The following is a 14,805-nucleotide window of genomic DNA, read 5'->3' on the forward strand; positions in this document are numbered from 1 at the left end:
CTGCGGCCACCCGGCGCCGGCGCATCCCGCTCCTCCATTTGCCAGTTCCAGAGGATAAGGACCAGAGCGTGCCCTTGCGATTTCCCACACATGGCTGTGCAGGGCTCATTCCACTGCCTCTGCTCGCCTGCAGCGTGTGCCTTAATTGCACGACGCTGCGCTTGCTTCCCTGTGTAGCCGCCAGTTTTCAGAAAAGTTGTGGGAACTTTGTGAACGCTGCCTCTCGGATTTAGCACAAATTCGAGTTCAAAAGTTTCGGAAGAAAGTGCAGACAACCTCTTAAGTATATATTGCAAGTGGTTTTGCGTGCTTATTTTAATCCACCCTCTTTATAATACTGCTAATGAGATCAAGTGATACATACGTCTGTATTAGCACAAAATAACACTATAGTAAAAAAAATGAACACTGATGCACCTGTAACTGGGATCCAAAACATTCTCAATAATGTTCTCAGGCGTTAGTGCTGTGCGACACCTCTGCGCGCTGTTAATTACCAGCAAATAAAATCAGTAAACGCAGAACTCGGCATTCCTTATGTCTACACAGTTTTTTTACACCGGACAGTCCTTTGCTGCTCAGAGTTCCACTAATTTCTCTTCTTCCCGTGTATGTGTAATGAAGTGCCGGTGTCTCCCTGGGTGATTTTAGGCGCGCACAGGATGACACTTAGGAGCCACAACCTTGAGCAGCCTTCCAAGCTGCCGCGCTGGGCAGCGCTGCTTCCCGAGCCGCCCTCCCCTCTCCACGGTGCAGTTCTGATTCCGTATGGCGAACCGAAAAGATGCCCAGCCGGATGAAAACACATCCCGGCAGAAACGGAGCCCGTGGTTCCCGTTCGCCCGAGCGTCGCGGTGAAGGATCCTGCGGGCGGCATTCCCCCGCAGCCTCCATTCCCGCCGCGGTGCTGAGCGCGGGCGGGAGGCGGCGGTAAGGACGGGCTTCAGGGCTGACACGGGGGAAATCCTGCCGCTGGCAGCCCCGCCACCCACAGCTCGCTCTCAGCCGCCTGCAGGGAAGGCCGGCTCTGGTGGCGGAGCGGTTCCCGCCCGGCCCGGGACACAGCCGATCCCGGGACACAGTCAGTGTTTGGGACACAGCCGATCCCGGGACACAGCCGATCCCGGGACACAGCCGGTTCTGGGACAGAGCCGGTGCTCGGGACACAGCCGATCCCGGGACACAGCCGGTTCTGGGACAGAGCCCGTGCTCGGGACACAGCCGATCCCGGGACACAGCCGGTGCTCGGGACACAGTCAGTGTTTTGGACACGGCCGATCCCGGGACACAGCCAATACTCCGGAAGCAGCCGGTGCCCGGGACACTGCCAGCGCTCGGAGAACAGTTGATCCCGGGACACCGCCGATCCCGGGACACAGCCGGCTCCAGTCCTGCTGGGCGGAAGCAGTTCCCGAACGCTTTTCCTCAGGCACTCGCCGGTCACCCCGCCGCTCGCCCGGCGGTCAGGCACAACGGTGGACGTCCAAACCCGGGGTCCTGCCGACGTTCAGGGCCTCGCCTGCGCGGGCGAATGAGCTAAGAGCGCGCCGCGCACGCGCACGCCCCTCTCTTCCGGCGCTGACCATGGCGGACAAGGAGTGAGTCCCGTCCCTCCCTCTGACATCCGCCGCCATCCGCGGCCGCCGCGTCGCCCGCGCCCTGCCCACACTGCCCCCGGGGCCGTCGCGCCTCCGCCGGGGCTGGGAGCAGTGGGAGGGGAGGGACCGGCGCGGCGGAGATGGAGCCGCCACCGGCCCGGCCCATCCGCGGGCGGCGGCTGCCGCCGCAGGCCCTCGGCGGGGTGGGGAGGGAAAACGGGCCCCGAGCGCCGTCGCGGCCGGGAATGGGGGGCCGGGGCGGCGGGTTCCTCCGGGCTAGGCGGGCGAGCAGGGCTGTGTTGCGGCTGGAGTAGGGAGTGATTGTTCTTTGGGCTGGTGTAGGCGCTCGACAGGGTGGTTGTGGCTCTGCAAACCCTGTTGAGACAAGTTTTGTTGTGTCTAAGAGTTAAAAATCTCCGGGACAAGAGGGAAACGGGGCAGAGTGATGTCCGGAAGCTCTGCCTGAAGTTGAGGAAAATCTTCTTTTCCGTACGGGTGACCACGCAGGAACAGGCTGCCCAGAGAGGTTATGGAGTCTCCCTCACCGAGGGGGTGTTTAAAACAATCTGGATGCAATCCTGTGCCATGTGCTCTGGGACGATCCTGCTTGAGCAGGAAGGTTGGACCAGATGACCCACCGTGGTCCCTTCCAACGTCACCCGCTCTGTGATAGTCTGAGGAAGTTGAGAGTCCTGTCAAATAAATTTCACAGCATTCCCTAATAATCTTTTCCTGTTCAAATACTTGCTGAAACGTTCACTGATCAGAGAGAAGTTACTCTGAAACGTCTTTGTTTTCTTACCAGTTGTAGCAAAGTAAGACAGGTCTGTGTAGTTATGGTTGTGTGCAGCTCTGGTGGGTCTGTCAGGGTTTTTTGTCTGGTACAAAAGGTGGATGGTGCAGGTTCTGAACCAGAAAATCGCCCAGTTCAATCCCAGGGAGTGGTCCTGGGATGCTGTCCCAGGCCTGGGAACAGTGAGGATGAGGAGGATGCAGTGAAGTGGCTCAGGGTAGCACGGCCTGCACACATGTTATGTTTGAGAGTTTTGATGTTTGTCACATGTACTGTCATTGAGTTTCTTTCTACCAGCTAAAGGTTTTTATTTCTGCTCTCATTTAGAGCTAAGAAGGTGCCCTCTGTGCCCGAGAGCCTGCTGAAGAAGCGGCAGGCCTATGCGGTCATGAAAGCCAAACGTCAGAAGAAGATTTTGGCTATAAAAAAGGTGAATATCCTCTGATCCCTTGACTCAGATTGCTTATATGCTGCAGTAGCAGCTGCTGCTACTGCTGATGTGATACAGGTTGTTGATAGTTTCTTGAAATTTTGGACTAAAATAGGCTTTTAGTGGCTGATAACAAAGTTCTGGGCAGAGTTAAGGGTAAAGCGTACAGCTGTCTGTAATGTACAGGGCAAGAGGTTATAGCCTTTGTAAGAGGAGCTTGGTGTGTAAGCAGAGAATCCTAGAGCTATAGGGGATTGGAAGGGGCCTTAGAGATCATCTAGCCCTAACCCCTGTGCCATGGACTGGGACACCTTCCACTACACCTCGTTGCTCAAAGATCCAATCCAACCTGGCTTTGAACACGGTTAGGGTTGGCCCATCCACAGCTGCCCTGGGCAACCTATTCCAGTGTCTCGCTGTCTTCACAATTCAGCATTTCTTCCTTATATCTAACCCAAATTGTCCATCTTTTAATTTGTACCCATTACTCTTCATCACCATAGTGCTGACAAAAAGTCAGGAATGATAACATTGATTGCTGTGTAACAGCCTGCCAGGTTCTCTGGAGCATCACTGAGGGTTGTTCTGAGCTGTGTGATACTGATCTGTGTTACCTGGGGGAAGTTCTAGAGTATGGCATGTTACTTGAAGGTAATTTTCATGTGTTAAAAAGCACTTTCTAACTTTAAATAATTTCCAATTTATTGCAGTACCGCAAGGCACAAAGGAAGCTCATCTATGCGAGAGCCCAGGCTTACCACAAGGAGTACAGGCACATGTACAGGCAGGAGATCCGCATGGCCAGGATGGCCCGGAAAGCTGGCAATTACTACGTCCCAGCTGAGCCAAAACTGGCATTTGTGATCAGGATAAGAGGGTAAGGTTGGGTACAGATATAAGCAATGTTCAAAAGTACTTAAGTTGGCTTTCTTGTTACCTCTCTGTTTTGAGGCCTTAAATGCATTAATAGGATAAAGCTTTCTGCAAGTGGCTTGAGAAGTTGTTGGTAGATACTGTACAAGCCCTTGAGGTGTGTTTAATTAAGGCCTAAATCATTTTGCTGCCTACTGTCTTTAGGAATCCCTGATTTTTAAGAAGACAAGGCTGAAAATACACTCAGATAATTACTCTTTCTCACCTTTAACTTGATAAAATGACATGCCCCTATTCCCAAACCTTCTGCTGAGCTGTTCCTCAAGTGTTTGTTTTGTTCTATTCTGGTAAAGTGTTACAGAAGACTAAAAGTGTGATTGGAAGAATTATGTTCAGGACAGCACAAGGCTAGTTCTAAATTGTTTCAGTAAAATACTTAGTTCTTTTTATGGAAATAGATGTTTTAACTTCATACTGAAATATATTGCAATAGTAAGTTAAATTACTAAGCTTGCTTTGTGTAGCTCATGAAATGTGTTTTTGTATGGGAACAGTGCTATTGTGTTTTGGGGTTGTTTTTTAACCTGATACCTAGTGTTTCTGGGATGTTGATAATTCAGGCTGTTTCACTTTCCTCTCCAGTACCAACGGTGTCAGCCCTAAGGTTCGCAAGGTTCTGCAGCTTCTTCGCCTGCGGCAGATTTTTAACGGCACCTTTGTAAAACTCAACAAAGCCTCTATCAACATGTTGCGGATTGTTGAACCCTACATTGCCTGGGGGTGAGTGAAAGGCCCAAGGCCCAGTTGTACGTAATCAGGGTGCAATTGTTGAGTGGGTTTTGCATTTTGCTATGCTGACTTGCAGGGGTTTTAATCTTCTGTGTGCTTTTCTGTGTTTGAATTGAAAATGTGGGTAAAGGCAGTGCTTTAAAGGTAATGGCTGCTAGTTACGGTTGCACTCTCGTACTGGTGTTCTTGGGAACTTGTTTGAGATTTGCTTCTCTGTTGCTTTTGTGTTTACATGTGGGACATGCTGAAATGATCTTTAATTGTTTTGTACGGAAGTCCAAGTCAGGGATGTTAAAGTTGCCCTGAAATGAGGCTTGCTAAGACTTAAAATTCCTTTTCTGAACGTGTCTGTTTTGTTTCAGTTACCCCAACCTGAAGTCCGTGCACGAACTGATCTACAAGCGAGGTTACGGCAAGATCAACAAGCAGCGCATTGCTCTGACTGACAACCGCCTGATCCAGAAACGCCTTGGTAAATTTGGCTGGGCAAACGGGAAGCCAGCTGCGTGCCTCGGGGTGATCAGTGCTGAGCTGGGCAGCTGTCCTTAAGTGTCGCTGGAGTACACTGGTGTTCAGTGTACTCTACTCTCTACTTCTGTCCTAATTGTTTAATAAAAAGCAAGCTGGAAGTAACTTCCATCATAAAGTATTGAAAACAGGTGTAAGGAATCAAATTCTAACCTTTTAAATTTGTAATGTTAAATGTAACCTCCTCGACCTTTATGGGGTCAGTAGGTCTTTGAGTAAAGAAAAAGTGCTGTAGCATGAAAGAGTCATCATAGCTTTGAACTTTCAGACTTTAATATTAGACATTTTGTCTTTGCCTTTTGTGATCTGGTAAACAGACTTTTTAAACTTGTTGAAAGAACTAGGTAGTAGTGATCAGTGTATTCAGTAAGAGCAAAGCGTGGTGAACAGTTGGGATATGGGCTGCTCTGGGAAGCTCCCTTCTCTTGCAGTCCTGCCAGAATGAGTGAAAACGACCACTCAAGTCTCTCCCTTTTTTAGGCACGTGATTTGCATTTTCCTTCTGATTCGGCTGTGTCATGCTTGTTTCTTTTCCTGTGCAGTGGATAAGCATCCAAAAGATACATGTATTCTGTTGTAATCTCTTTTTTGCACTGTGTTTTAAAAGAGTTAACTTGTAACGTTGCTGAAGACTCTGGAAAAGCATTAAGGACACATGCTGTAGCATTTATTCAGAAGCCTAACCTAATAGCTAGTGAGATTCCCTGAGTTACACATTACAGTGGTTTAGGTGTATTTAATCTAGTTGTTCTCCAAAGAACAGTGTTTTCCTAAGATTCAGTAAGTGTGGGTTGTTTTTTGTTGTTCCTCACTGCTGGCAGCAAATATTTAACAGTTGAAATTGATGCCTTTTGCCAAGTATGCCATCTAAATGTTGACTTGGCTGCAGCTAATCCATTTTAATTGGAAAAGCCGTCATTCAGTTTCATGACAAAGTGAGTGGTTTCTGACTTCCTGAAGTTTAACAAAATAAGTAGGCATGACAGTAACAACATGATAATTTTTAGTTTGTTATTGACCAGTGCCTCTGAAGTCTTTCTGAAAACTCTGTCTGAATTTTAGGAAAGCTTGGCATCATCTGCATGGAAGATGTGATCCATGAAATTTACACTGTTGGCAAGAACTTCAAAGTTGTGAACAACTTCCTTTGGCCCTTCAAGTTATCCTCTCCTCGGGGTGGAATGAAGAAGAAAACAATCCACTTTGTGGAAGGTGGGGATGCTGGTAACAGAGAAGACCAGATCAACAGACTCATAAGGAGAATGAACTAATGGTGAGATACTGCCCAAGGCTGTCAACTGTTCAGCTCTGCAGGCTGCTGTCATTTGTCAGACATTCAAGTTTAATAGATGCTCACTCATTCTTGGGTGGTACCTACAGTATAAAGCTACTTGAACAATATAGTGTTCTGGTTTTATTTTGGAAGTCTTACTAAAGCTTAAACATTTAGGAAGGTAAATTGTCAGTTTCACTGATATGTTTAGGAAATACAAGCATTGCCAATAACTTGTTTAAAGCCTTATTTGATTTTATGTTGAGAAGCCTTGAGATCTTGGCTAAAACTTTTAAGCCTCATTAATAACCTGTTAATATGATTGAAATCTTGTGATTGCAAGCACCATGTTTTTTTCAGGTTTTCTAGAAAAGCCTGATTAGGACTGGTCTAAATTTTCAGCTTGTTCAAGCTTCAGAATGATTGATTTAAAGCTTTCATATATAGTGACCAGGTTGGTAATTTTGAAAGACTGATTTGCCCATTTGAGTAGTCTGTCCTTTAGAAATGAAAAGGTTTATTAACACTTAAAGTGATTTAACAGTGACTGCTGAGTCCTAAAGGTAGGACCTACTCCAAACAATGTCTTATCTATTATCACTCTGCTGTTTCTGCGTTGGTGAGAAGTCTCTACCATTCAAAGCCAGCACATTTCTCAGAGTTCTTGTACTTCACTTTGCTTTTTAGACACTAAACTACCTTCAGTGTTGCCCATATCTTAGTTTCAGTCAAATATCTTTTTGGTTTGACAGGTATGCTGGAATTCAAGAAAGCTTCATTGTCTTAGAGTGTTTGGAAAAGATATCAAACAAAAACCTAATTTTCCCCAAACTAACTACTCCAAAGTCAAAATGGTTTTTTTTTGGTTGGCTTGCTGGTGTAGGGATTTTTTTTTTTGGCTGTTTTTTGTGAGATTCTGTTTTTTTCTTTTAGATCAGATACACAGTTTTCATATGAATTCCTAGCATCAGAGGATTGGTACATTAGAATGAGTAGTGTTATGACTTTACAGTTTAAAATAGGTACAGTTCCATTAGGATGATTCGGAAATTAAATTTCCTGAAATTTGGAAATTAAAGTTTCTGAGGGAAAGGAAGTTTTGTTTTGTTTTGCTGTTTAGGTTTTTTTTCCCCTCAAGTCTTTTAAAAAAACTTACAGCCAAGGCACAGCAAATTGAGCTCACTGGGCTCTGCTTTCTGTCCAAAGAGCTAAAGGACATCTAGGAAATACTTTCCATTTGATTGACAGCGTTAATTCTTGAAGCCCTTTTTGTAGGCTGCTGATTTCCTCAGTTCAAGCTCCTTGTATGTTGTGCTGTTATCTCCCATCTGTGAAGTTAGTGGTGTTTTAAAGCACTGCTTATCTGGCATGTGGAAATTCCAGCTTCAGGAAAATGGTTCCTTACTGGGGACAGTGTTCTTGAAAAGCTTTTTTGCTCAACTGTGGGAAGATGTTGATAACTCTGAGGATCAGAATTGCTGTAACATTTGGTGCCTGGAGTGATGTTAAGTTACTCCCACTACTGTTGTAGAAATTTTTCTGCTTGTGGCAGAAACTTGGAAGTTCAGTACTGGCAAATGTGTCCTTTGAAGTTAGTGCATAACCGAGGCTGAGGAGGACTGTGTGTTCCTGTCTGATTTCTGAGCATGATGCTGTTTCTAATGGAAACACTGCATCTTTTCTGTCAATGTAGATCCTTTCTGCTCTATCTTCCCTGCTAAAGGCAGGTGTATACTGATAATGTTGTTTTCAAGAGCCTTCCTAGAGATAAGAAGCTTCTAATTCACTATTGCAGTTGTAAATTTCTGCAACAGTTCGTGTTTTGGCAGAGAAACAAGGGATATTCATTCATCTAGTTGCTCATGTTTTTCACTGGACTCGTAGCTCAGCATCCCATATAAGTGGCATACATTAGAGCTTTATTTCATCTTTTAATTTAGGAAGTGACCTTGCAGTTTCTTATTTTATGCTTATAAGCAGTTGTTATGCTTTTCCTGCAGACTAAATCTACAATAACTGATTGTCTCTTCAACTTTCTTTTCCTGCTATTGTGAATAGAGCGCATGTTTAAAATTCAAGTAGCCTACATATAGAAAATAGAAGAATGTTGTAGTTTCTGCTGAGGTTGTGGGCAAACTAGAGTAGTAGGTTCAGGTGACATACAGGCAGTACTTTCTCCAGGTAATGTCATTATGAAGGGCTGTGCATCTAAAGAAGAGTATTCCTCTTTCCTATCAGTAGTTTTCTGCTGTTTGTCTTAATTTTTTGTTCTATTTGTCACTTACTTAAGTGATATTCTCAAGTGAATGAAAAAAATAACTTCCAGTAGATGCCTTTATATAGAGTGGGAGGAAGGAAAATAGTACTTGAAAGCATCATATTTGCTATATGTTGCTTGAAAGCAACATAAGTATTGGCAACATACTGAATTTCATCATTTTTTCAAGTGAACTTTGCAGGAACTGCACCCAAGTCAGCTTTTGTGCTTTCATTTTTATATGTAAACAGTCTCTGAAATGTGCCAAAAATGAGAGTGCAGCAAAAGTTAGAATATGCACAATGTCTTGACATGTCTTTAAATATCAAGTATAGGTATCAGTGGTTCAAGGTGGAATGTTTATCCTGTTAGGTCTGGTACTCAAAATCTGTGTTTTCAATGAAGAGATGTTAATGTAGAAGTTAGTTACCGTGTGTGAGACTACTGCAGTCTTAAATCCAGTAAAATAAAATGAGTGTTTTTAGCCAAAATTACAAACTGTAAAAATGTATTACTTTTTCTTGTGGCCAGGGTTGTTTGAGATCTACATGTGCCTAATAATACCTTTTTCTTCTTTGCCTTGCAGGTAAAGATGCCCAGCTGCAATATTTCAAAGTCTGGTCTGTTAATAAAACAATCTTGCACAAAACAGTCTGTTGTCTCGATTGGTCTCTTTTTGTGATCCTCTTTTAAGTGACAGCATTTGTGAGATTTGAGTTTGGAATCATGTTTCAAAGAGCCATAGTTTGAATTAGCAGTATGTAGATACTGCTTCACCTTCATTTGGAGGAAGAAAATTTGGAAGCATTTGTGCAGGTAACAGATGAGGTTATGAGTTGCAATAATAAATGACAAACTGAGCTTTGTGCTGTTGTTGAGTGGGCAGGGTTCCTGCTTAGTTGTAGTGCACCAGAAAGCTGTGTGAAAATCTTTTTATGTAAAGAAGCAGCAAGTGTCAATCTGTTCTTAACATCTTAAGATCAGAGAATCATAGAGAGGCCTATGTTGGACGGGATCTTAAAGATAAAATCCAGTTTCCATGCCCCTGCCATGAACACCTTTCACTAAACCAGGTAGTTCAGAGCTCCATAGAACCTGACCTTGACCACTTCCAGGAATGGGGCATCCAGAGCTCTGGGCAACCTGTTCCAGTGCCTCACCATCGTCACAGAAAATAATTTCTTCCTAAAATCTAATAAAATCTACTTCCAATTTGAAGCCATTGCCCCTTGTCCTGTCCCCCCATACCAGGTAAAAAAGGCATAATGTAGGCTCCCTTCAGGTACTGGAAGGCCACAATCAGGTCACCCTGAAGTCCTCTCTTGTCCAGGCTGAATAATTCTGGTTCTTTTAGCCTTTCCTCATAGGATTGGTGCTCCAGCCCCCTAATCCTCCTCATGACCCTCCTCTGGACTTTCTGCAATCAGTTGATGTCCTTCCAGTGCTGGGGACCTCTCAGCTGGATAACTGCTTCCAGCTTTGAACACCTCCAGGTATTTTTTGCCAAGGAAGTATAAAGTACTTAACAAAATAGTAATTATTTTCCAAATTAAATGTAATCAGTTTAATGATGTAATTTGTTTTCAGTGTTAGACTGCAGATACTATAAAGTGGAAGAGCAGAGTATTCATGAGGATATGAACAGTTGCTGATAAATGTGTAGGTGTAGCAGAGAACAGATTAGAAATCCAGGGACTGGTAAAACACGTAACTCTGCATTCAGACTGATTTCTCATCTTGCAAGTACTTTGCTGGAGGAGTCTGAGCTTGCTGAGGCATTTCGTGCAACAGATCAACAAGTTGTGTCTGCTCTGACTGAAATATTTGGTTTTTTTCAAGTCAGGTACAGGCAAGCTGTATTAAAACTACCAGTGAAGGATCTCCTTATAAAATTCAGTCATTGACTTTTAAGACAATTTCTGCAAGAGCTTAGTTCTGCAGTTCAATTTAAACAAAACTTAACAACAATGCTAGTATATTAAAGTCTCAGAAGCTGAGTTTTAAATATCATCGAAATTTACGGTGGCAGCTTTACTAAAAATAGTTGAGTGCTTTTATTTGTGAATGTGTTTGGACGTTGGCAAAAGAGCTGAGTGTCAGTCACTGGGTCAGTGTTTCCAGCTACTTGAACAACAGAGTTCTAAAACCGGAACTAATTATTCCCCTATTGTGAGCCAAGCTCCAAAATGTAGTAACACAGCTGCTTGTGCCTAAATACAAAAGTACTAACACCTTGGTCTATTTAAGTTAATTGCATTAAATCAGAAAAATTTATCTTTTCCTTACAGCTATTCAGTGCAAATAATGGGACTAAATGCTTGAAAAGACATTTGATGTGTGAATGCGTTTGAAACCATAAAAGCATTTCATTAGGCATCTTCATAAAGTGAGTGATAGCTGTTTTACAAGGAAGAAATGCATTTTTGTAAAGCTGCTGGATGAAGGGAAAAAATTTTACGGTGAAAATTACAATAATCACTTTGCATAATTAATGGAATTGATTTTGTAAGAGTACAGTCTTATTTCAGTTTAAAATTGCACCAATGGGCAATGAATTTTGCATGTTGGGGGGGATGTACCCAAGAAAAGTCTGTTGACCTTGGTATCCCTGTTCATTTGTTTCAGTCAGTAGTGTGTTCACTACTTCCCTACAGCATTTTCACTTATTTTCCTCTGACTCACATACATGTTCTAGTATCTTAACAGACAAGCATTTTGTGACCATATTAAAGCCATGCAGATGGATCACAGGCATTGTGTGATAGGTATGGAGCATAAAATATTAGCTCATTAAGTTAATCAGTTCTGTAGGACCTTGCTTGTCTGATAAGAGTGCCCTATAGGTCCCAGATTTTGTTTAAAGGAGTACATTGTAAAGCATTAGCGAGGAGAAAGTTAATTTGGTTTTCATGGTACTTAAGCAGCTCATTTTTCTTGCCTGTCTCTGAAATCCTCTTTCAGGTAACAGCTGCAAAACGTTAGTACATAGTGTGGAAACTAATGCTAAAGTGTAGCTGTGTTTGAGACAGTAATTTGGTGTAATTGGTCACCTTTTATAAAATAGCTTTCAGGATTTTTGGTGTTGCTTTTCAGGCATGTCCCATAGTAGGCGTTTACAGAAATAGCTCACAGTCTGATAGCTAAGGTCAGAATTTGCTCTAGAAATGTGGCACAGCGTACTTACTCAATGCATGCATTTTGGAGCATTTATGAGGCAATTTAAGTTTAAAATGTAGCAGACAAAGACAATCCCTAAACAAAAAATAATTCAGATCCTTTGTCAACGTTCTATGATAAAGTTCAGGTTCTTGGAAACATGTAGTTACTCGTTCACTGTCCATAACTGCCAGCTGCTGACACGTTCTGAAATAAAATTTCTGTGAACTCCTCTCCGCTTTCAGAATGACCAACATCTTCCTGTTAGTTCCTCAGAACTGAAGCCAGAAGCTTTACCTAATAGCTATTGGAGGAGCAACAGGAGACTGAAATGCTAACAACTCACAAATTTTTCAGGCATGCTAAGGTTTATACGCTTTTCAGTTAATTGATATGCCTTTCTTTGCTGGTGTCCAGCTCATAGGGCCAGTTTCACTATCACCAAGTGTAAAGTCATACATCTGGAAATGGAATGGGAGCCCATCCCAGGGATCAGTGTTTCGAGAGAAAGTTCGGAGACATGATGGATAGTCAGCTGAACGTAAGCCCCCATTTGGCCAAATGCAATTCTTGGATGCATTAAAAAGAGAATATCAAATGGTATGGGGGAGGCAATACTACTTTTGTTCCAGTAGTGCTTACACTAGTGCCAAATGCAGTATCCAGTTCTTGTGCCAAAAATCAAGCACATGCCTTGTAATACTCACAGCCCTTACTTTAAAGGCAGACGTGGTTACAAAATTAGTATCTACCTATAATTGCCTCCATGAAGAAAAGTAGTTTGATAATAGAGAATTCTTTGATCTAACAAAGCTAGAATAGGATGAAATGTCTTGAAATTGAATCCAGATAAATGTTGGGCTTTAAGCAAACAATTTTAATGGAACATAATTAGACGCTGGAACACTTAACCAGTGGTGTGCCAGATTCTTTGTTAGAGGTCATTTCTAAATAGAAGCTTTGGGCTTTTCTTTCTTTGAAGCATATGCTATATTTCTAAGAGATTTGTTGAGGGCAATCCTGGTGCCTCTTGCTCAGCAGAAGTTAGTAAATGCAGGCCCTTCAGGTACTTGAGAGATACAAGTTAGAGCCTTGTTTTAAGGTGTCTGGCCATGCAGAGTGACATTCAGAATGGTTTTTCAGAGTGTTACATGCTTCACAGGGGAACTTGGACTACCAAGTCCAAGCATAGTGCACAAAGGGGTGAATTACCTAAACCTCAGGGCTCATAAGCAGGGCTCAGGAGAGAGATGGCAGGATTTCATACACCTCTATGGGCTTTGCTGCTTCTGTCTGTTTGAAATCCAGATCTGGCAGCTCTCTCCTAAGAACTGGGACCCATGTGCTGTTTCGAGAACTGAGTAGTGCTTACTGTCCATGTTGAGTCCCCAGCAAGCAGAATGGTGTTCCTGCTTCATCCAACAGGTTTGCTTATACTTGGCAATGGGTTTGTTCAAACCATTCCTCCCATGTCCCATCATCCAGAAGATTGTCCTTTCCACAGAACTGTAGGTGAGAAAATCTCAGCATGTTGCTTCTTATTGAAGCTGCACCAAAAGTCTAAGGCAGGCAGAAGATCAAAATTTTAGTTTCGATTAGGAAACTGCAGAGCAGACAGGTACAAATCTGAAAACAGTCAAGTTTAGAATGGAACAAAATCTTAAACTCCCAAATCCCAGGCAAAATGTTCTGCTTAACTAGTTTTGTCAGGTCTAAATTGTAGTGAGAATTTCTTTGTCTTCCTGGATCTTTTGCATGATTATGTCCAGGTCTCTTCTATAATGTTGTCATTCTTGGCAAACTTGATTTTTTCTAAAAGCATTTGTACTGCACCAGACTATTCCAGGCATTTTTGATCCCTAAAACACGCAGGTTTAGATGTAAATAAGCTTTTACATGTTGCAGTTTTACATGAGTGAAAAGCCTGAGAAAGCACTGAGCTCATGAAGTGCAAGTGCTAAGAACTAGGAGGTCCAGAAACAATTTTCTACATGTAGTTATTTAGCCAGTCTGTAGATGATCACACCAGCCATTTCTAGCTTAATTGGTGAAAACTAAGTACTTGTGATCTTGGCCATCTGGCAAATAAGAGCAAATTTTTGAAGTTCCAAGCTGTAAACAATATTCCCTGATTTATTTTTCTAAAGATGAAAAATCTGCTTTTGCATGTTTTTGCAGTCTGAATACTGCTAAGTATTTCTTCATATAAAATATTAATTGCGGAAAATATCTTTCATGATGAAAAAAAGGAGGTACTTGGAGGAAAACAACAAAAAATAAGGGCATGTGCAATCATAGGGCCATGGGGTGTATATGGGGAGGAAGTCACATGCAAAGTTAAGTAGAGGAGGAAAAGGGAGCAGAGAGAGGTGTAAGCAGCAGTGTAACTCTTCACTTGCTTAGCACTGTTTTGGCAGTCCAGAGGGGCTGTAAATCCAGTTTAACTAGCCAACATGCCACATGCTTTACATGCTTCCCCTCCTGAGTTGCTCTGGCAGTCACAGGCATGCTGGACAACTTAACCAGTCCTTGGAGCCTGCCTGGGGTGTTGGATGTCTCCTGGTGAGTGTGTGCTGCCCAGGCCCTGCAGCGCTGTCGTGGAGCTCTACCCACGGCACATTTCCACTCCTGCTGCCCTTTGTTAGGGGCTGTGCAAGGATTACCTCACTGACATATCTGATGGCTGTTATCCCCAATATTATGCTCTTTATTGCACTATAAAATCTAATTGAAGATTTCAAGTCCTGATCATTCCAAATATGAATAGAATAACACAGTAGTACCTCCTAATTTCAGCACAATGCATGTTTAATGTTTTTTGATACTAATACTGTATTTCACATGTTATTATAACAAGGCCTCCAAGATAAAAAGAAATAAGATACAATGAGCCAAGACAAGTAGGAGAATGGGATTCAAGGAAAGCTCTAGGCATTCTTAGTTTTAGTTTGGAAAACAGACAGACTCTATCTTTTTTGCTAGGTATTATTTAACAACTGAACTGTAAGAGAGCATGTTTAGCTGGCCTTTTTTTGTGTCAATCCCAATTTTCTAATTTGAAGTACTTTTTTTTAACTTGAAATGCTTTTTTTAAATTTTGGTATTCCC

General features: G+C 42.9%; 1 protein-coding gene across 1 annotated transcript; it reads left to right on the forward strand.

The window, feature by feature from the left end:
* Window positions 1-1,558: 1,558 nt before the first annotated feature.
* On the forward strand, window positions 1,559-9,192 carry RPL7 (ribosomal protein L7). The gene is made up of 7 exons (XM_084206864.1): window positions 1,559-1,598; window positions 2,719-2,821; window positions 3,532-3,698; window positions 4,337-4,474; window positions 4,846-4,955; window positions 6,074-6,284; window positions 9,128-9,192. Exons 1-6 carry the CDS (start codon window positions 1,585-1,587, stop codon window positions 6,280-6,282), a joined length of 741 nt encoding a protein of 246 aa, XP_084062990.1. The 5' UTR covers window positions 1,559-1,584; the 3' UTR covers window positions 6,283-6,284; window positions 9,128-9,192.
* Window positions 9,193-14,805: the final 5,613 nt, after the last annotated feature.

This window comes from Fringilla coelebs, assembly GCF_963513975.1.
Source record: "Fringilla coelebs genome assembly, chromosome: 1".
NCBI classification, from domain to species: Eukaryota; Metazoa; Chordata; class Aves; order Passeriformes; family Fringillidae; genus Fringilla; species Fringilla coelebs.

Excerpts from the sequence above, each read along its gene's own strand:
- RPL7 (XM_084206864.1), top strand. Across the intron at positions 2,822-3,531 it reads AGATTTTGGCTATAAAAAAG|TACCGCAAGGCACAAAGGAA; the intron begins GTGAATATCCTC and ends AATTTATTGCAG. Across the intron at positions 4,956-6,073 it reads CCTGATCCAGAAACGCCTTG|GAAAGCTTGGCATCATCTGC; the intron begins GTAAATTTGGCT and ends TCTGAATTTTAG.